At 43.9% G+C, this 23239-nt stretch overlaps 1 protein-coding gene across 2 annotated transcripts in view; it reads right to left on the bottom strand.

The window, feature by feature from the left end:
• Positions 1–23239, bottom strand: part of itga9 (integrin, alpha 9) — a 550508-nt gene that overhangs the window by 27481 nt on the left and 499788 nt on the right. For both annotated transcript variants that reach the window (XM_068032283.1, XM_068032284.1), the window contains 3 exons: positions 15459–15584; positions 9496–9615; positions 8602–8703 (listed from right to left, as the gene is read on the bottom strand). In XM_068032283.1, the coding sequence (XP_067888384.1) occupies positions 8602–8703; positions 9496–9615; positions 15459–15584 (348 nt within the window). The remainder of the gene's footprint in view (positions 1–8601; positions 8704–9495; positions 9616–15458; positions 15585–23239) is intronic.

Genomic DNA, 23239 nt, shown 5'->3' with positions numbered 1-23239 from the left:
GGTTGCTAGTACAGTACCAAAACCAGTAGGTTGGGGTACCCTACTTCATGCTTCTGCAACACATTTGAAAATTTACAGCATGGCACAAATGAAGGACAATATTTTACGGTGCTCTTATGGGAAATCCTGCAATTCCCGATTTAACACCTTGTGGCAGTACCATCACCACAACGTCTCCAGTAGTTCAAGTAGAACACCCACCACTACCTTTGCAGAGCATTTAGGAACGGGCAATGAATGCAGCCTTGCCAGCAGCATCCACATCCCATGTAAAGAATACAATAAAACAAGCTCTATAAGGGTGTTCACAGCAGGGAGCAGCAATCAGGAAATCAGAAACAGTAGGCCACAATTTTCCCTACAAGTACAGCTCCCTAATGGAAGCATTAGATTGTGTCACTGCTCCATCGCTCACAAGTGATGCATACACAGCAGAAAGACTCAGACTTGATTCCTAGTCTATGGTGAGCTGGGCAATGTCTTTAAGACTAATGTTGGGGAGTGAGGTGGGGCTAGAATAAGCCACAGTACACCTAAGCGAGGGAGGGGGAAAGAATCTACCATGGTATCAAGCAACCTGTGCTGGAAAGAATGTGTGCTGAGGACAGGATTAGAAGTGGTTGTTCTGTCCTGGTGTGACATTGACTATCCAGACTCACACATGAGAAATAGCAACTTGGACAATGTACTAGAGGGATAGTAGCACCTGTGGAATCCTGGGCCAATATGAGTCAATAACGAAGGAGCAGCAGGGAGAAAATGGGGTAAGAAAGTGAACTATCACCTTCTGCCATTCATGCTTTTATTCTGTGTTTTGTCCGAAATTGGCATCAGCATTTTATTAGACTGCATTACGGAGTGTGATAAGATGTGCCTTCACAGCAACTATTCCAAACACAGCAGAATCCATCTGAATAGTCAGACTTCCTAACTGAGATGGAGGGAAAACAGGATGATGGGTTATCCTGGCTTAACTGTATCCACTACCTGGATCCACTACCCATACTTACAGGGAGATCAATGTGAATGCAAAGAGATGAGGCAGATGTTGCAGTCAGTGCAACAATGAGCAGCAACTGTGCTTAAACTCGACCTGTGACCAAAGTTTCAGGGAGGGAGGATACAACCTCCTGTGATCACAACACCTGTACTGCGAGTGTTTTACGAGCATGCTAATAGCTGGAACAACAGCAGCTAAGCCCTTTAGCCGGGATGCTGATTTAGCACATGTGTTGATTCGGATACATATAAAACATCAAAGGGATTGGAGCTTGCCAGCTTCACTGCTGACAAACTCAGCAAAAATTACCAGAAAGGATTGTATAACCAGTAGCTCAGAAACAACCTGGATTTCTTACAATAAAATCCACCTCTCAACTAAATTAGTGTAGAAGAGGGATTGAGAGAATAATAAAACTGCTACAGCATGAAAAGTACATTTCCATGCACCATCTCTGCAGTCCTCGCTAAAATATAATTTAACATAACACCAAACAGAGTGAGTTAGTAGGAAATCGGGAATAGTAGATTGCTAGGGGAGATTCCAAAACAGTAATCAAATGAGGTCAAATGACTGGAGTGAAAATAAGTAGTTATAAACCACTCAATTGATCAAAATCTTCTAATCTCTCTCTAAATGCATCAGCTTAGAGATAGTAGGGCTGATTTTAACCATGAATTATGGTGGAAAACAGACGGCATCAGATTGATAGCCCATTATATACCATTCCTTTTTTTTCCTCACCAATCCTGGACCTTTCGCTATCATTGAAAGCTAGAATTGATCCCTTTTAGTATTATGCAGTAGTTAGATTTGTTTCAGATCTGTTTGATGCCTGTAGTGGCTGTCAGTGTATAACCTGGCAATGTGTCCCATCCACGTGCATATCGAATCTGTTACCCGAGGGATTCAAGGACAAGTGCACTCTTCACAGTTGCACTTGTAATCTGACAAAATTTGATGGCAAGCCATAGAAGGAGTTACCAGCAGGGATCTCTTTAAGTTTGGTCAAACAAATGGGTTTTAAGTCTTAAAAATAGGAGAGGAAGATTGAGAGATGGAGAAGATTAGAGAATGTTCACGACACAGCCACCAATGGTGGGGCAAATGGACAGGGGGGGTTGCATAAGAAATCAGAGTTGGAGGAACACAGTAAGGTCATGAAGGGATTTGAACAGCATGATGGGAATTGGTGCCACTATTGATCAAAGAGCAGTGTTGGGTAAATGGGACTTAGTATGGAATAAGATACAGGCAGCAAAGTTTTGAATGATCTAAAGTGTATGAAGGGCGGAGCATGTGAGGCCAGCCAGGAGACTTGGAATAGTCGAGTCTGGAGGTGGCAAAGGCATGGAAGCAGGTTCAGCAGAAGATGGACTAAGGCAGGGAAGGAGGCAGAGGCAGGTAATGCTATGGAGGTAGAAAAAGTCAGTCTTTTTCATGGACAGGATATGGGGTCAGAAGCTGAGCGTGTGAAGTGTGAAGAAAATGGCAGGGGCGTCATTCACGATGTTGCCCAGCCCCGCTGCCATTTTATCTGAGGCAGGCAAGGCTGAGGACCGCCTTCCTGCCCCAGGCCAATTGATGCCCCTATGTGGTCAATTAATCGCTATGTATAGGCCTCTTCCTGCCTCCACCACAATTTTGTGGCAGGCGGTGGGACCCACCAGGGTCAACCTGCTGTTCTCCTTTGTCAGGCAAAACCCCCCACCTGCCAAGACTGAGGCACACATTATTTCACCACATGAACATTAAAACCTAAAAATTGCAAGCCCCTGGCTGGAAAAAAATTTACATAGTACCAGACAATGTGGATACAAAGGGAACCAGTTCCTGCCCCCAAAACACAGAAGAGACCTGGTCAAACCAGTCAGTCACGTGACCACCTGCTGGCCAACTATGAGAGTTTTAAACTGGAAAAGCAGATTTTGAAATCAGAAAGCCGTGTGTTCATGGACTGAGAACATCCCTTCTCCTGTCTGCCCTCATCTCGCTCTCTCCAGCTTCGGAAACCATTAAAGACATGCAAACTCAAAGAGAAAAAAAGTCTCCTAAGTGAACAAGGTTTAAAAGGAACACTGGGCCCCAAGGAAACACAAGACCATATCTTCAATCAAGGACTACAGCGAGCTCAAAGCACAGTAGCAAGAAGTTGCCTCAAACTGTTCTACTTTTCTTTTGCTCTTTTCTGTCCCTATTTGCATATGTGTGTATCACGTGTGCATGCTAGCGTAGGCGTTAGCTGTATTAGAGTTTAAGTTTAAGGTTTAATAAATTTCAACTTTCTTCTTTAAACCAAAGAAAGCCTGTTTGTGCTCATTTCTTTGCCTTATAATTGGAAAGTTGTGAACAAGGATTCACAAAGGGGGAGCTGAAAACACGGTGTGTTTAAAATTAAACCCTGTTACAATAAGGTGAAGGTAGCTACAGACCCCTAGACACCTTTCTCATCTGGTCGTAACTCCTTTCAGGGTTAGCTGTGTCTCTCCTTTGGGGGCAATCCAGGGCCCCTGGAGGGCAACCCCCCCCCCAGCGGCGATCGCCAACCCCCCACAACCCCTCACTCGGGTCTGTCTGGATGACCCCGTGATCCCAACCCCACTTAACTTTCTCGGGGTCTCGGTACTGCAGGGCCAGCCTTCCTTAAAGGGATGGTGTCCCTGACAGCGGGCAGTTAATTGGCTGCCCGCCGTGAAATAGCAACTGGGGTCTGATGGAGGGCTGAGGCAAGGTCTCCCCTCGCCTTCTGGCCCGCTGCTGGGACCCCGTCCTCAGAATAAAATGCAGCTCTATGTTGTTTTAGTTGATGTAACTTTGATTAGGGCTGTGGCTGGGAGGGGAACCTGCTTTGAGAGATTCGAACATGGAGTTGTATGATGGATAGGCATGGGAGGGGACAACACATTCATGACTTTGTATAGGAAAGGAAGGTTGGAGATGGGGTGATGGTTTGCAAGAACAGAAGAGATTAGTTTTTTTGAGGAGGGGATGATGATGGTTTTGAAAGGGTAAGGGACAATGTCAGCTAGCAAGGGAGTCAAGAAAGAAAATCGGGTGCTCAGCTGAGAATACTGTGAATGGGGTCAAGTGGACAGGAGATGAATCTGATGGACAAGTCAAGCTTGGAGAAGGCAGGAGAGGAGATAGGAGAGAAAATAGAGTAAGTAGAGATAGACACAGATTTAGGGTTAGAGCTGGGGAGGAGTTTGAGCTTCCTGGCCAAGAAGAAATGGAGTTGCAGCAGATGCAGCTGCTCAATCTCAGTGACCATTTTCCCCATTTGTGAAACACACGGACTAAAATGTTTATGCGACATTAGTGCAACAAAGATAACATGTAATTATTCTGACTCTCGGCAACACAGACTGCTACTGAAATGTTAGCTTGGCATCGTGCTATCACTCCTCCCTGTTGCACAACAAGGCTCCAGAGAGGCCTGCTACAAGAATAGAGTCCCTAAACTTCACTCCTCGTCTATGACTTAGAATAAGTGCTCCACTAACCTCCTCTCCATTACTATGACTGAAGACTGGCACACTATTAATCTAAACTCTAATAATGTGACCAACAGCAGGCATACCAGTAGCCTTTATTTGAGTACTGTGACCAAGAACAGGCACACACGCAAGCACAACTAGAATCATAGAATGATACAGCACTGAAGGGGTCCATTCAGCCCATTGTGCTTGTGCCAGCTCTTTGGTAGAGCTCTCAGATTAATCCTCTGCTCTTTCCCTACAGCCCTGTATAGCTTTTCCCTTCAAATATTTATCCAATTCCCTTTCGAAAGTTACTACTGAATCTACTTCCACCACCCTTTCAAGCAGTGCATTCCAGATCACAACAACTCGCTGCATAACACAATGTTCTTCACCTTGCTTCCGGTTCATTGCTAATCACCTTAAATCTGTGTCTTCTGGTTATTAACCCACTTGCCACTGAGAGCAGTTTCTCCTTTTCACTCTATCAAAGCTGCTCATGATTTTGAACACATCTATAAAATCTCCCCTTAACCTCCTGCGCTCTAAAGAGAACAATCCCAGCGTTTCTACTCTCTCCATATAACTGAAGTCCCTCATCCCTGGTACCATTCTAGTAAAGCTTTTCTGCACTCTCTCCACAGCCTTCCTGAAGTGTGGTACTCAGAGTTAAATGCAATACTCCATCTGAGGCTTAACCAGTATTTTATAAAGACTTAGCATAATTTGCTTGTTTGTGAATATGATGCCTTAATGAAGCCATTTCATAAGGGACACTTTCGCAATGTCTCACTCCCTCTATACAACATCACTTCCTGTACTTGCTCTATTTCTGACCTATGCTTCCTGTTAGTGTGGCGCCTGTTGGCATGGGGGTTATGGAGTTGAGGAATCACCCTTGTGAAATGTTTCTCAAAGGTCTTTATTTGTGTTGAGCAATTGCAGTAAAAGTTAGCTTTAAAGTCTGTAACTAGGTAGCTAAGGGACATTTAAGCATCTGGAGTCAGTTCTGAGTTAGTTTTCATACCATATATGCGGTTTGGAAATCCTGCAAATATTTTTCATATTTCCACATATTTGTGGTTAAAGTTAATCTGCAGTGGGGACCGGGCCTTTTTCTACTATTCCCTCAGTCCCCACAACTTGAGTACATTCCCACCCTCTCCTGTCTCCCACCCCCCCCCAACTTCCAGATTGCTGCCAGTTATGACATGCTCAGTCCCCTGCAGCTCAACTGATTTTTTTTTTAAAAGGGCAACTGCACTCAAAAGTCAAACATTTAGCAACCCTCCTTCTCCTTGGGAAGAGAAAGGAGCAAAAGGAACCAGATACCATTTTAATCACAATAATCACCTGTACCAAGTGATGAACTCACATGTCACTGCTGTGTGTAAACAAATGTAAAAAGTACCTTGTCAAACACTTTTTCCACAAGGTTCATTTTAGCCCAGTGACTGAACATAAACAGGCAGAGAGCTTACTGAAAGTCACTGAGCTGCTATATAGATATACAATCTATATTTACTGCTTTAATTACATGCAGCAGATCATATATTTAATGTTACGGTTGTAAAGTTTAGAAACAACCACTACTGATTAATGGATGAATTCTTAATGCTTTTACAAATTTTAAGGCAGACATTAATTTACTAATAAACTTGAATCTACATAATGTAGTAAAACATCCCAAGGTGTTTCACTGGGATCTAATCAGACAAAACACTAAGACAAAGGAGGAGACATTAGGGCAGGTGATCAAATGCTTGGTCAAAGAAGTAGGTTTCAAGCAGTGTCTTAAAGGAGGAGAGAGAGGGGTGGAAAGGCAAATAGAGAATTCCAGAGCTAAGGACCTAGGTGGCTGAAGTTAAAACCACCAATGGTGGGGCGAAGAACTGAGGATGCACAAACACAGAATTGGAGGAGTGCAGAGTTCACGGAGACTTGTAGGGCTGAAGGAGTTGGCTGAGAGAGGGGCCAAGCCACGGTGGGATTTAAACATGAGGAATTTTAAAATCGAGGCATTGGTGGTCCGGGAGCCAATGTAGGTCAATGAGCATAGGGCTTATAGGTGAATGGGACTTGGTGAGAGTTAGGATATGGGCAGTAAAGCTTTGGATGAGATCAAGTTAATGGAGAGTGAAAGATTGTAGATGTAGTATATCTGGACTTCCAGAAGGCATTTGATAAGGTGCCGCACAAAAGGTTAATACACAAGGTAAGATCACATGGGGTTAGGGGCAATTTATTAGCTTGGATAGAGGATTGGCTAACCAACAGAAAACAGAGAGTTGGGATAAATGGGTCCTTTTTTGGTTGGCAAGATGTAACCAGTGGGGTGCCACAGGGTTCGGTCCTCGGGCCCCAACTATTTACAATCTATATTAATGACTTGGATGCAGGGATAGAAGGTACTATAGCCAAATTTGCAGAAGACACTAAAATAGGTGGGATAGTAAGTTGCAATAAAGAAATAAGAAATTTACAAATGGATATGGATAGGTTAGGTGATTGGGACAAAATTTGGCAGATGGAGTTTAACGTGGATAAGTGTGAGGTTATCCATTTTGGTCAGAAGAATAGAAAGGCAAATTATTATCTAAATGGAGAGAAACTTCAGAGTGCTGCGGTGCAAAGAGATCTGGGCGGCCTCGTGCATGAATCGCAGAAAGCTAGTATGCAGGTGCAGCAGGTAATAAGGAAGGCAAACGGAATTTTGGCTTTTATTGCTAAAGGAATAGAATATAAAAGTAAGGAAGTGTTGCTGCAACTGTACAAGGCATTAGTGAGACCGCACCTAGAGTATTGTGTACAGTTGTGGTCCCCTTACTTGAGGAGGGATGTAGTTGCATTGGAGGCAGTGCAGAGGAGGTTCACTATATTGATTCCAGAGATGAAGGGCTTGTCTTATGAAGAGAGATTGAGCAGTTTAGGCCTTTACTCTCTAGAGTTTAGAAGAATGAGAGGAGATCTAATTGAGGTATATAAGGGGATTAAGGGGATTGACAAAGTAGACGTAGACAGAATGTTTCCTCTGGTGGGGCAATCTAGAACGAGAGGTCATAGTTTTAGGATAAGGAGTAACAGATTTAAAACAGAGATGAGGAGAAATTACTTCTCTCAAAGGGTCGCGAGTCTGTGGAATTCACTACTGTGGTGGATGCGGGGACACTGAGTAGATTTAAGGAGGAGATCGACAGATTTTTCATTGGAAATTGTTTGAAGGGTTATGGAGAATGGGCAGGAAAGTGGAGTTGAGGCCGAGATGAGATCGGCCATAATCGTATTGAATGGCGGAGCAGGCTCAAGGGGCTGAATTGCCTACTCCTGCTCCTAGTTCTTATGTTCTTGTAGGAGACCAGTTAGGAGTGCATTAGAAAAGTCGAGTCCGGCAGTAACAAAAGCATGGATGAGAGATTCAGTGTCAGATGAGCGAGGCAGGGCAGAAATAGATGATATATTATGGAAGTGAAAGTAGACATCTTTATGATGGAGATAATATGGGGGCAGAAGCTCTTCCCAGGGTCAAATAGGATGTTGAGACTGCGTATAGTCTGGTTCAGCCTGAGTTTTTGGCATCTGACATAAGCATTTCTTTTTTGCTTTATCCTACTCTGTATGCCCTTTGACATCCAGCGGGCAGGGGTCTAGATTTTGGAGTCCCAAGCATTTTCTTTACGGCAACATATTTGTTCTGGACCCTCTTTAGCTCCTACTTGAATGCCTTCCACGGCTCTGACACTGATTACCCTTCAAGTAGCTCTTTCTAGTCCATTTTTGCTAGATCAAATATCAGCTTAGTAAAATTGGCCTTTCCCCAATTTAAAACTTTTACTCTTGGTTTATCGTCATTCTTTTTCATAACTACTCTAAATCTAACTGAATTATGCTCACTACCACTAAAATGCTCTCCCACTGATATCCTTTCCACCTGCCTGGATTCATTTTCTAAAACTAAGCTCAAAACTAAGTCCAGATTTCAGCCATTCCAAAATGTCTCAGAGATGCCAATCATTTTCAGCCTCAGTGCTACTTCAATGCATTCCGATGGAGTTTTGTTTCTTTTTTTGTCTTGTTGACTTATGTTTGGTCCAAATAACACTGGCATTGTGAAGTAATACTCACTGTTGCATCTTCAGGAAGTCCACCTGCCACCTCCACAATCCTAGTGTCTGACATTACCATTCCTTTTGCCCTGGTAACAAACTGGATAACTGAAGCACTGTCCTGCAGGGCACAAAGAGAAGTGGTAAAGAATGCAACAACGATGACTACTTCTACCCTCAGCATTGGTGTTCATGTTAGCACCAGATTGTATTCCAGATATTATACCAGCCAGGCAAGAGGCAAACATGCAAGTCTGTTCCATAACATGCTTATTACAGGTGGATAAAGTCACTGGTCCAACTGAAATGTATTGGTATGTTATTACTCAGAAAGGTGCACTATTTTCTGGGTGGGAACAGGACTGTACCATGCATTAGCACTCTATTCTTGGGCTTCCGGGCCTAAGTTTAAATCCAGCCCAGCCAGATGGGATGAATGTCTTCATAAAAGTCTTAAGTGATATGGGTTTGGGCAAGTGGATGCACCTTTTTACACTAAATGAGTCCATAATTTAGAACAAATTGGCACTAAATTACAGTCTGATTTAAAGTAGGCCATTAGGACAACTGGGGTGGGAAATGGAAATGTTGCACTGGTACATTTGTGGTATGTCTGGGGGTTGCGAGGGCAGTTGGGGGGGAGTGGGGTGGTGGTTAAGGTGCATCGTAGGGACAGAAGAACTTTCCTCAGCACAAAGCTCATGTTCTAACTAAATGAGGAACTCTCAATTATGGCAATGAGTGCCAAAGTGAAAATGTGCTGCGTTCCCCAACACATTGCAGTGCAGGACTATCCATTTTTTAAAAACAGATATAAGATGAAGCACAAAAGTCTTGGCTCTGAAAGGAGTCAGTGATTTCCTATTCAGCATTTGTGGGGAAAAAAGATCAGCAAGCTTTTAATTGCTCTCACCTTTTTCAATATTTCAGTATTGAGCAGCAAGTGTACATCGATGTTCCTGGTTTCTTCCTTTGCTATGGAGCTTAGTTTACAGTTGATGATTGAACAGGGCCGTCCAGGCCTATCACAATCCTAAAAGAATTAGCAAGCCAAAGAAAAGAAACTTAACATTATTCAATTAGATACTTGTTTTAACTAATTACCTGAGACAATAACTTGCTTAAGGATTGCGACTTGAAAACTGAAGGCACTGCAAATCATGGTCACCAGTTTTCACACCTGATTCTCCAATCTATGCTATGGGTCAGTAGGACACTGCATTGGAAGCAGAGTCTGGCAACTCCAGGACGTAGATGAAATGAAGTGCACAACAGCATGGGCTGAATTTTATGGGGCCCTCAGGAGCAGGATTGGAAACAGGGTTGAAAAATCAGGAGGGCCGCACTCACCCAGAACTCCGGTGTTGCGACATCGATTCCGCATTTTACCAGCAGCCAGCAATATCCAAGACAACATTGCCACTACGACATGGCGAGACTGCAATTAAGTTCGTTCACAAGGTAGTTAATAATAATTTGCATGCACTTGACTGGGAATTTATGCAGAGCTTGGCATTCTACAATCGGCGAATGGGGATCACGGGCCTTCAGATCCCCAACCAGCTAAAGCTGGTGGCACCTAAGCGAGGCATCAGTGCTGCCTCTGGAAGTCAGCCATATTGAGTTTGTTGCTTGATTATTGGTTGCCCTGAAGAGGAAGAACGGAGAGCAGAGGCCATTTCCAGCCTGTGCAGTAGGCCTCTAAGGATGGGATCAGCTTGTGGTAGTGGCTCTCAGCAACAGTCGGAGCTGCTTATGATGGTGGGCTCTCAACAACAGTGGCAGCCGCTTGTGGGTTGGGCTCTCAGCAACAGCGGAGCTGCTTGTGGTGGTAGGTTCTCAGCAACAGTGGGAGCCGCTTGTGGGTTGGGCTCTCAGCAACAGCGGAGCTGCTTGTGGTGGTAGGTTCTCAGCAACAGTCGAAGCTGCTTTGGTTGGTTTTCAGCAACAGTCGGATCTGTTTGTGGTGGTGGGCTCTCAGTAATAATGGGGAGCTGCTTCTGGTGGTGGCTCTCTGCAACAGTCATAGCTGCTTGTGGTGGTGGCTCTCTGCAACAGCAGGAGCCACTTGTGGGTTGAGCTCTCAGCAACAGTTGGAACTGTTTGTGGTGGTAGGTTCTCAGCAATAGTCAGAGCTGCTTGTGGTGGTGGGTTCTCAGCATCAGTTGGAGCTGCTTGTGGGAGTGGGTTCTCAGCAACAGTGGGAGCTGGTTGTGGTGGTGGGTTCTCAGCAACAGTTGGAGCTGCTTGTGGTGGTGGGTTCTCAGCAACAGTCGGAGCTGCTTGTGGTGGTGGGTTCTCAGCAACAGTCGGTGTTGCTTGTGGTGGTGGGTTCTCAGCAACAGTCGGAGCTGCTTGTGGTGGTGGGTTCTCAGCAACAGTTGGAGCTGCTTGTGGTGGTCGGTACTCAGCAACAGTTGGAGCTGCTTGTGGTGGTCGGTACTCAGCAACAGTCGGAGCTGCTTGTGGTGGTAGGCTCTCAGCAACAGTCGGAGCTGTTTGTGGTGGTGGGTACTCAGCAACAGTCGGAGCTGCTTGTGGTGGTGGGTTCTCAGCAACAGTTGGAGCTGCTTGTGGTGGTGGGTACTCAGCAACAGTCGGAGCTGCTTGTGGTGGTAGGCTCTCAGCAACAGTCGGAGCTGCTTGTGGTGGTAGGCTCTCAGCAACAGTCGGAGCTGCTTGTGGCGGTGGGTTCTCAGCAACAGTTGGAGTTGCTGTGGTGGTGGGTTCTCAGCAACAGTCGGAGCTGCTTGTGGTGGTGGGTTCTCAGCAACAGTTGGAGCTGTTTGTGATGGTGGGTACTCAGCAACAGTCGGAGCTGCTTCTGGTGGTAGGCTCTCAGCTACAGTCGGAGCTGCTCGTGGCGGTGGGTTCTCAGCAACAGTCAGTGTTGCTTGTGGTGGTAGGCTCTCAGCAACAGTCGGAGCTGCTTGTGGCGGTGGGTTCTCAGCAACAGTCAGAGCTGCTTGTGGTGATGGGCTCTCGGCAAATGTTGGAGCTGTTTGTGGTGGTAGGTTCTCAGCAAAATGGGAGCTGCTTGTGGTGGTGGGCTCTCAGTAACAGTCGGAGCTGCTCAGGTTTTAGAGTGGAGGGTTCCACAAACGTCAGGCTCTAGAGTGGAAGGGTCCACTCTGAAGGCAAGGGCTTCTCTGCAGTGTAGCTGCTGCGACTGCTGGCACTGCGGCACAGTGGCGCAGTGGTTAGCACCGCAGCTTCACAGCTCCAGGGACCCGGGTTCGATTCCGGGTACTGCCTGTGTGGAGTTTGCAAGTTCTCCCTGTGTCTGCGTGGGTTTTCTCCGGGTGCTCCGGTTTCCTCCCACAAGCCAAAAGACTTGCAGGTTGATAGGTAAATTGGCCATTATAAATTGTCACTAGTATAGGTAGGTGGTAGGGAAATATAGGGACAGGTGGGGATGTTTGGTAGGAATATGGGATTAGTGTAGGATTAGTATAAATGGGTGGTTGATGTTCGGCACAGACTCGGTGGGCCGAAGGGCCTGTTTCAGTGCTGTATCTCTAATCTAAAAAAAAAATGTAAGGCTGGACTGAATGCAGGGCTGGTAGGCCTTTAAAAATGGAGCCAGCACCTGCCTCATTAGGTGACGCCAAGATCAGTGCCTCATGGCACTGGATGGGTCTCGTGCTCCCAGGCCATTAATTGGCCAGCCGCCACGTGATTGCAGTCAGTCGCCCACATTTCTTCCATGTGGCAATGGCACCTACTTCTGTGGTTGCCGCCCAGACCTGCATCACACGCAATAAATTCAGCCCCATGTGTGCAATAGGATTCAAAACATCTGCCTTATATTTGATACATAATAATTTGGCTTGAACCTTCTGAAAACTAAACAATTTTCAAAGTCATATCCTTAACTAACAGTTCAGCTATGAAATGATATATAATATATACAAGATGCATCATTTTGCAATAAAATGGATAGACAGAAAATCACAGGCTGCAACTTAACATTTCTTGGGATATGCTCCTTGAAAGCACCACTTCCCACTTGGAGATCTGCTTTTGAAATCACCATTCCAATATTATAAAAGCTCCCTATCTTGCAGCTAAACCTTTAAAAATCACTGGTTGAGCCTCAGAGTTTTTTGTCCAATTCTGGGCACCACACTTTCGAAAGGATGTCAAGGCCTTGAAGAGAGTGCAATGCAGATTTACTAGAGTGATACCAGGAATGAGGGATTTCAGTTACTTGGAGAACCTAGAGAAGTTGGGATTGTTCTCTTTAGAACAGAGAAGGTTCAGGGGAGATTTGATAAGTGTGTTCAAAATTATGAGGGATTTCGATAGGGTAGATGGGGAGAAACTGTTTTCACCAGAGGGAGGGTCAGTAACCAGAGGATACAGTTTTATAATAATTGACAAAAATCCAGGAGGGAGATAAAAATATTTTTTTAATTTGGCAAGTTATGCATTGTATGAAAGGGTTGAGGCAGATCAATAGTAAGGGAATTGGATCACTACTTAAAACGGAAAAAAAATCAGGGCTATGGGAAAAAGCAGGGGACTGGACTAATTTGTAGCTGTTTCAGAGAGTCAACACAGGCATAATGGGCTGAATGCTCTCTTTCTGTGCTGTCCAATTCTATGATATCAATGCACAAGTTCTTCCCTCAGTGAATACATTCACTAATATCCCTTTCTTCTTTAGAAACAGTGAATTCTCCTCCATGTATTATACAGAATAACATGCATAACAGTGCCTTAAGGCAGTAATATCTTACAGGCAAATGTTGATAAGCTACTTGCTTTCTTGAGGTATCTGCCCTGTAAGGTATAGTGGACTGTGAGAGTGCAATGGAGTCTGCTTTACTTCTGACAATTCAAAGTCATATTTTATGGGAAAATATAGACTATAAATATTGCAACTGACAACTTCCTGTGCAGTGTTGTATTAGTATGAAGCAGATGTTTCAGATTTGAGTTATTTTATTGAATGAGAGGCTTTCCTTTTAGGAGTGGAGTTTTGATTGATGGGATACAAAATTATTTGTGCAGAGCAGACTGCTATGAAGTGGCATCAAGGTTAATATGGTCACATCACAGTTTGCCAAAAAATGCTGAGGTGTTGCATAAAGGTGGTTTGCAGTTCAGCAGCCATTAGGTGCTAGTTGCTAAGGATACAGAGGCACGGTCAGAGTCAGCAGAGAGTTTTGTCTCTGCTCCCTCTCCTGTAGTTACTCATGCTGAAGAACAGTTCTGTGGCATTGGCATCCCTGTGCTATCTCCAAGAGGTGGATATTCTTCACGTATAAGACAAGATTATGAAGCCTTTGAATTGCGGGTCTCTGCTATTGGTGTGGAATCTCACTGGACAGGAGTACAATCGATTAAGCGAGACTCTACTACTTGACATGGGGTCTCACGGGATAGGAATACAGATCAGACGCTGCAGTGGGAGTGGAGTCTTGCTATTTTGGGTCTTAAGTGTCAACAAACTATCTGACCTAGAGGTACACCACTGAATCCAACCCTAATCTCATCCAAAGTCCAGAATCACTAGATACTTCCAAGGACTGGTTAACCGAATGTCTTCCCCCAACCCAGGGATCCTGCACCAATTCTAGCTTCACATCCTCCAAATAATATTCCAAATGAAATCAGCCAACTCAACAGAGTTACACAAATGAAGCAGAGACCTCCCTAGTGTGCATGGTTCACGACAACAGAAGGCAGTGCACTCACTAACTGAGCATTCACGAGAAATCTGGAGTCTGATAGTTGTTTAAACTTCCTTTTTAACCTAGTAGGGTTAATGTTACTATCTGACGTACCTCTGAGCCATTCAAACCTGAAGGTGTCAGGTTGTTTGCCGAGTTAGTTCATCTTAACCAGGGTACCAGTTGTGAAGCTACGATCAGCCTCATCGCCCCTAAGCTTGGGAAGGGAACAATTTTACCAGGGTTCCTGTTCTTGACTGCTATCCAGTGTCTCCTGCTGAAAATGTGTCTGTATGTCGATGTTGACTGAGAATAGAATTGAGTTTGTTTTTAATATTTCCACAGAAATGTGGGCATTTCCAGGTGAGGCAGCTGGATTTACTTGTACTTCCTTCAATTTAGTATATTGTATTTGCTGCTCACAAAGTGGTCTCCTCTACACTGGGGAGACCAAATGCAGACTGGGTGACCGCTTTGTGGACCATCTCCGTTCAGTCCGAAAGCATGATCCCGAGCTTCTGGTTACTTTCCATTTCAACACAACCTCCTGCTCCCATGCCCACATTTGTGTCCTTGTCCTGCTGCAGTGTTCCAGCGAACATCAACGTAAGCTCGAGGAGCAGCACCTGATCTTTCGATTAGGCACTCTACAGTCTTGCAGACTCAACCTTGAGATCAACAATTTCAGCGCGTGACTGGCCTTTTTTATATTTTCCTATTTTTTGGATTTTTAATTTTTTTTTAACCATCTGCCTGTTTTTAAGTGGAAAGAGTTGCTCATTACTCTTGCTATTAACACTCTCTTTGGACTAATGCTTTGACTTTCACCACAAGCATTAGCACACTTTTTGCCTTTGTCCCGTGACAGCTTTGTTATTTAATCTCTCCTGCCCTCTGCCCTATCACACACCTTCCATTTTATTCTATTCCCACAAAACCTCCCCACCCACTTCACTTGCTTAAAATCTAATTCTTTTCTTATCTTTGCCAGTTCTGATGAAAGGTCATAGACTTGAAACGTTAACGCAGCTTCTCTCTGTACAGATGCTGCCTGACCTATGAGTATTTCCAGTACTTTCTGTTTTTACTCCTATAATGTCATCTTGATTGACAAACTGCATCTCATGCATCCCACTGTATTCCCTTAACTGACAACCCATGTTCCATTTAGTAATAAAAGCCTAACGGCCTAACTCACCAGTACTTTTCTGCCAGACTTGGTGAAGAAAGCAAAGATCGTGTGGAAAATGTTCTCCTTATCCTGTGGTATGAAGCAGGGTTGGAGGTTCCTGTGGTAGCTGCAGTTACCTCCCTCATGTTCAACCTTAACAAAGAACAAAGACAGGATCAGTAAGCATTAGACTATAGTAAAGCACAAGTTGACTAGCTGAAGAGTTGTTAATTGACTGAATGACATAGTGTGTTTCCACATGTACGCTGACGTCATCCAGTCCTACCTCCCCACCCCCTCTCTTGACCCTTTCACTGTATCTAAGTTGTCAGATTGCTTGACATCCAGTACCAGATCAGCTGAAATTTTCTTCAATTAAATACTGGAAAGACCAAAGCCATTGTCTTCAGTCCTCACCACAAACTTCATTCCTTAACCATAGACTCCATCTGTCTCCCTGGCAAATATCTGAAGCTGTGCCAGTAGGCTGTGTTTACCATTGAGTTGACACATAAACTGAATCACAATATCAACGGTGATTTCATGAAAACATGGAGTTTTACTGCAACCACAAAATTGAGCATTAGAAGAAGCAAAACAAAATGGCCGAACCCACATGGGAACTGGCTCCCAGCCACAAAAGGGCAACAACCTGTAAAGGTGCTGAACCAGACTGGTCACAACCTTGGGGATGCACTTGACTACAAGATCAGTTTCTCATAACATATCCTGCCACCACTAAGACCACCTATTTTCACTTCTAAGATTGCCTGACTCCGACCCTGCCTCAGCTCAATTACTGCTGAAATCCAGATTCATGCCTTTGTTACCGCTAGACTTGACTATTCCAATGCACTCCATGCTGGTCTCCAACAGTCTACCCTACATAAATTTGAGGTTATCCAACACTCTGCTGCCCATGTCCTAACCTGCACCAAGTCCTGTTCGCCCATCCCCTCTGTGGTCGCTGACCTATGTTGGCTCCCAGTCAAGCAACACCTCGATTTTAAAATTCTCATCCTTGTTTTCAAATCCCTCCATGGCCTCACCTCTCCCCATCTCTGTAATCTCCACAAGGCCCACAACGCTCTGAGATATCTGCACTCCTCTAATTCTGGCCTCTTGAGCGCCCCTGATTTTTTAATTACTCCACTATCGGTAGCGGTGCCTTCAGTTGCCAGGACCGATAAAGCTCTGGAATTCCTTTCCTAAACCTCTCTGCCTCTCTACCACCCTTTCCTCCTTTAAAACATTCCTTAGAACCTACCTCTTTGACCAAACATTTGCCCTCATATCACCTTATGTGGCTTGGTGCCTTGGGACATTCAATTATGTTGAAGGCACTGTTGTTGAATACTGCATTTTCAAACTCTATAAAACATCAGCTCGGTTGAAGCAAACATCTTCACAAATGTTCCAAATGTGTCAAAATATCAGTTGGGATCTTTGGCTTGTCATCAGCAGCATTAAGTGGTTCTCTTTTTTCCATAGTCCATGTGTTAGAAAGTTAAACAGTGGTCTATTGATGCTTACTGATTGTGGTTAAAACATCAGCCAATTCTTAGAGATATTTATATTACTGTTAAAAAAATTACACCAATATAAGCAGAGCTTAATCTAGCTCACCTTTTTTTTTAAGCCAAAATTCCACACTGAATAATTCTTGATAGCTCCGATTTTCACTCGGGGCACAAATCAAATTGGGGAGGTGGCATTCAGGGTGAGTGGGAAGCTCCCCACAAGGTCACCAACATGAGGACCATGCAATATTAATTCCTTTCAATATGATTGGCAAGCTGCCTACCCAATCGTGCCAGGAAACAGGCAGCAAGCCCACTTTACACATGCAATTACCAATGGGACTGTCCTCCTGCAGCCTCTTAAAGCAAGATTACATTTCCTGAAGGAAGATTGCCTTTCCAGACTGTCTGCACAATTGTGCTCGTCGAATGAATCAGAGTCTGTCTCAGGTTCTTTGATGCCAGCCTGGAGGTTCTGGTGCAGGGGGTCAGGGCAAGGAGGAAGGTATCATACCCTAGCACCCACAGAAGCATCCCCAGGGACAAAATTCAGCAGCCTGAACAGATGTGGCTGACAGGGTCAGCACTGGCAGCAGCACCCCAAGGTAGAGGTGGAATGATCTCACAAGAGCAGCAAGGGCAAAAACAGCTCTTCATCTCACCACCTCTCTCAAACAACACCTAAAGAAGCCAGCACTCCTTTCACCCCTCCTCACCATTCTCAGAAATACCCTTCCCCTCCAGCATCTCCTTCAAATTATAATCACAACACACTGAAACACCTCTCTTTCTCATTCCAAATATGGTCACCTCTTTGCTTTCTTTACACCACATCTAGTTCCTGTCAAGAGGGCAAAATTAAAATTCATCCTAATGTCTCTAAAAATAAGCCCCAATTACACACCTCAATAGGTTATTCAACACAGACAGAAGCAATGATTTTAGCTTGTGAGGTAAGCCCAGTGTGCAGGAGCCAGGGTAGGCAGGAAGTGCCCATGACAGCACCAGTATGAGACACTGGCCATTTTAACGCCATGTCCTCCTTGCCATCTTGGAGGATGGGCTCACACCCAACTCAGTGGATCTCGCCAAGTGGCTGATGGGCAGGAATGGGATTTTCAGAGCAGGAGACCACTGCTGAGACCTGAAGGAATGGATATGCTGTAAGATAAGTGGTGGGGTGGGGGAGCGAGGATAAGTGGCAAGAGGCATTCCTGGTCGAGAAAGGGGGATGGTAGCCCAGGGTACTCCTGCTCCTGGGGTCATGGGGAATCCATAAGAAAACTAAAAATTGCAACTTGCTGAAGCTTCTTCTGGACCCAATCCTGTCTGCCTCCAGGTAATCACTGGTGGCTCTAGCACTACACGCAACTTGCGTGACACAGGGTTAAAATCATGTCGCAGTCCAAATTATGTAATCAACCGACTTTTAACTATTTATAAGACCCTGCCTGTGGCGATCACTTCGACACTTTCCAAAACCTGGAAGTTAAAATAGAGGCAGGTGGGTGCCCAGTGAGAGTGTCATTAACTGGATGCTGTCCCTAGTCTTGAATACTTACCCAATCTGTTCTCAGCGAGTGGAGGGAGTTCAAATTGGGAGAATGATGTTTTCCTTTCAACTGTTTGTGCTCAGCTGTTACTGAACAGCAGTAAGAAATACCTCTATACCTCAGTCCTGGGAACTGACCCTACCATTCTTGCCGTTAAAAGCAACTGCCTCGAACACTATTGGTATAGCTGACTGGGGTCTTATTTATTACCTAATTATTATATTGCTGTAATTATACATTTACTGCTCCCAGCAGAATAATAAATGTCAGTGAAATTAGCAAAATTAATTTTTAAAGCAACTGAGTGAACCCCTTGGGCCTATTTTTCTGTTCAACTCTATCTGAACAATGGCCACCGCTGAAGGTCCTGTCACTTACACTTTGTGATATCTCTTTAAGAAGAATCTTGTTAAGTTCACATATTAAATTAAAAGTTCTTCAAATGATGCTCATCTTACTTTAGGCCAGTGTCTCTGCTGCAATGGGTCATAGTACTACTGATGCTTAAAAAGATCAATCAATCTCAAATAGAAACTGGCTGATGTATCCGTTAGGAGATTAATAAGCATGGTGCAGCTGAGTTAGAAATAACCATTTTTGCAGAAAGTAGTTATTTTTGTACACGCATAAACACATTGTTAAACTCAGGTGAGATTGCATTGACGGCTAAGTGGGTAAATATGCTATATGATGTCCTACCAATCTAGAGACTGGGAAGGTCTCAAGAATAGTCAGAAATTGTGCTTTAGGCAGTACAGGTAAAGAGAAAACTAAACGATGTAAAGTGATTAAACTAGGGGGAGAGAAATAAGAATAAAATGAGTAACTCATTAGAGCTAGAGGACAGGCAAGGCTGTATGGCCCAAATAAATGTTCTTTATACAAATGCAGAGTGTAAGGAACAAACTGAATGAATGGCAGCTGCAAATTTCAACTTGGAGGGTGTGACATGATAGTGTCATGCTAGGACCCCACCAGCCAAGAAAGAGGCATATTAATTTTCTCATGACCATTGATTTTAAACTGTTACTGGAGTGAAGAAAGGACTTGTTAAACAGACCAGTTCTGGCTGGAGAAGATATTTGCATATTAACAGACAGTGACTGGAAGGACAAAGGACCATTGCCTGATGCATTCAACCCACAATGGACCTTGATCACCAGGAATTGTGTGTAAGAACAGCATTCCAGAGACTGCTGTAATCCAAGACATGGTCAGACTAGTTAGTCACGTGACTAACCTGCTTGGCAACCTGGATTTTTCTGAATTGTACAAACAGTTTGAACTCAGAGTATCTGTTTGCTTCTGGACTGAGAAGATCTCTCCTGTCTGTTCCCATCTCTTTCTAACAAGCCTCTGAATCCACTGAAGATACATGAACCCCAAGAGAGAAAAGTCTCCTACAGCGAATAAGAAGAATACTGGGCCCAAATGAAAAGCAAGATCTACCTACAATCAAGGACTCTACAGTGAGCTCGAAGAACCATAACAAAAACTCTTCAGATATTGCCTCAAACCTTTCCACTTTATTTTACTTCTGCTCTTTTCTGTCTCTATTTGCATGTGTATATTGCGCATGCATGCTAGTGTGGAGCACATCGTGTATCCGTAGGCATTAACCAAATTAAAATTTAAGTTTAATAAATTTCATCTTTTCTTCTTTAAACCTAAGAAAACCTGTTTCTGCTGGTTTCTTTGCCTTATAATTGGAAAGCAGTGAACATGGATTCACCAAGGGGGAGCTAAAAACACAGTGTGTTTAAAATGAAACCCTGTTTCAGTCAGACCAGGTGAAGGTTGAAAGGGAACCCTAGACCTCTTTCTCACCTGGTCTTAACAGTAGCCATTATTGCCACATGGCTGCAAGACGGTCAGGACAGGGAACTAAATATACCAGGTTATAAGGTCGACAGGAAAGTTTGGGAAAATGGTGGGTGGGGGGGGGTGCAGTAGCCTTAGTGATTAAGGCTGAAATCACTTCAATTATAAGAGAAGATATAAAGAGAGGATATAACGAGAGGAAAGCAGGCAGTGGAGACTTTATGGGTAGAATTAAGAAATAGAAAAGGATTTAAGACTGTAGTGGGAGTTGTGTATAGGTTCCCTGATAGCAGCTGTGAAGTGGTAGATTGCATAAATGTAGCAAAGGCAGAGTGGTTTTAATGGGGGATTTTAACTTTCATATGCATTGGGACAAGCAGACTAGCACCTGTCAGAAGGGTAATTAATTTCTTGAGTGGGTCTGGGATATCTTTCTGCAACAATGTGTCCTATAAAAAAAGGGAGCATGCCATATTAGATTTAGCCATTAGCCAGATTCAAGTAACAGCCTAACAGCACATCGACATTTATCTAAAAGGGAGAAACGTGAATCAGCCACTAATGTTCTAGACTTAGGTGAGGCTGATTTCAATGCAACGAAACAGAGACTGTCCACAATAAAATGGGCAAGCATGTTAATGGGTAAATGGCAGAAGATCAGTGGCAAGTGTTCAAAAAAGTATTTAATATGACACAGAGCCAATTTATACCCTGAAGGGACAAGAACTCTACTTGCCAAAGAAAAAGCTATGGACAACTAAAGAGGGAAGAGAAAACTTAAAACTAAAAGAAAAAGCATACAAAAATGGGAAAAAGTTCAGATCCTGGCAAATGGGAAACATACAATGGATAACAAAATAGACGGTAAAAGCTACAAGAGGGGAGTATGAAAAGAAAATTGCAAGGGATATTAAAATCAACACAACAAAAATTACAACCATATTAGGGAAAATAGGGTGGTCAGGAGCAATGTGGGCCCCATGAAAACTGATAATAGTTATATTGTCAATGAACAAAGGAAATGGTGGGCATATTGGAAAATATTTTGCATCAGTATTTACAATAAAGGAACAGGTCAGCATGCCTGAAATTCCAAGGAAATTAATATTGAATCAGGGACAGGGACTCACCAAAACTAACATAAGGAAAATAATAGTAATGAAGAAAATAATGACACTAAAGAGTGACAAATCCCTAGGATCAGACGGTTTCCATCCCAGGGTTTTAACTATAATCTTCCAAAGTTCTCTCTATTCAGGAACTGTTCCTTTAGATTGAAAAATTATGCATGTCACACTGCTATTTAAGCAAAGTGAGAAAGGAAAACCATGGAATTACAGAACAGTTAGCCTTAACTCTATTGTTGCAGAAATTACTGGAGTCTTTAATTAAGGATTGGGTGACTGAAAACTGAAATTTTGCAGCTAATCAGGGAGAGTCAGCATAGATTTGTAAAGGATAGATCATGCCTGACTAAGCTGACTGAATTTTTTGAAGAGATGACATAAAGCAGTGGACAGGGGAATGTCTATGCATGTTATTTATATGGACCTCCACAACGCATTTGATAAAGTCCCTGCCAGCTAAAGTTGAAGCCCATGGAATTGAAGGCAAACTATTGACCTAGTTAGGAAATTGGCTAAGCAGCATGAGTCAGAGAGTGAAGATAATTGGTAGATACTCTAATTGGCAGGATGCGGCTGGTGGTGTCCTGCAAAGATCCGTGTGAGGGCCTCAACTATTCACCATATTTACTGACGAAGGAGATGATGGGATAGAAAGCCACATAATTAAATTTGCCAATGACACAAAGATAGGCAGCATTGCAAGCAGTGTAGATGTAAGTGTAAAATTACAAAGAGGTATTGGCAGATTAAGTGCATGAGCAAAACTATGGCAAATGAATTTAAATGTAGGCAAATGTGAGACCATCCAGTTTGAACCTAAATAAGGATAGAACTGGGTACTTTCTAAATGGTAAATAGGTAGAAACACTGGAGTTTCAAAGAGACTTGGGGGTTCAGGTACATAGATCATTAAAATGTCATGAAATGCTGCAAAAAATAATGAAAAAGGCTAGTCAACTGCTGGATTTTATATCTAGAGGGCAGAATACAAGGGAGTAGAAGTCTTGCTTTAGCTATACAAAGCCCTGGTTAGACCACACCTGGAGTACTGTGAAAAGGTACCACAGCTTAGGAAGGATATATTGGCCCTGGACAGAGAATATCGGACTAGGGAACATAGCCTAAAAATTAAAGCAATACCTTTCAAGAGTGAAATTTGGAAAAAACCTCTGCACACAAAGTGTGGCAAGATTTTGGAACTCTCTTGGACAAACAGCAATTGATTTATTTATTTATAGATACAGCACTGAAACAGGCCCTTCGGCCCACTGAGTCTGTGCCGACCAACAACCACCCATTTATACAAACCCTACAGTAATCCCATATTCCCTACCACCTACCTACACTAGGGGCAATTTACAATGGCCAATTTACCTATCATCTGCAAGTCTTTGGCTGTGGGAGGAAACCGGAGCACCCAGCGAAAACCCACGTGGTCACAGGGAAAACTTGCAAACTCCGCACAAGCAGTACCCAGAATTGAACCCGGGTCCCTGGAGCTGTGAGGCTGCGGTGCTAACCACTGTATTTTCCCAGTTGGCTCACAATCCCAACATCAGCCTCAATTCCTGGTCAGGAACTCGGAAGAGGCTGTGGCAGGATGTCGGTCGTGATCTTCCTGGAGACAGCCAATTAAGAAGCCACTTCCGGCAGCCTCATTCAATTAAGGATGGCGGGCGGACCAAGGAAGTGGGAGGTCCGGTCGGAAGTTCCGCAGCAATGTCTGACTGGCAGCCCCACTGAGAGAGGTGGGCGCTCCTGAGGCAGGTAGGAAACTGCTAGGGTAC

This window comes from Heterodontus francisci, chromosome 5, assembly GCF_036365525.1.
Source record: "Heterodontus francisci isolate sHetFra1 chromosome 5, sHetFra1.hap1, whole genome shotgun sequence".
Taxonomy (NCBI): Eukaryota; Metazoa; Chordata; class Chondrichthyes; order Heterodontiformes; family Heterodontidae; genus Heterodontus; species Heterodontus francisci.
Note: the sequence above shows the minus strand (reverse complement) of the source record. Positions and strands in the feature narration are given on the sequence as shown.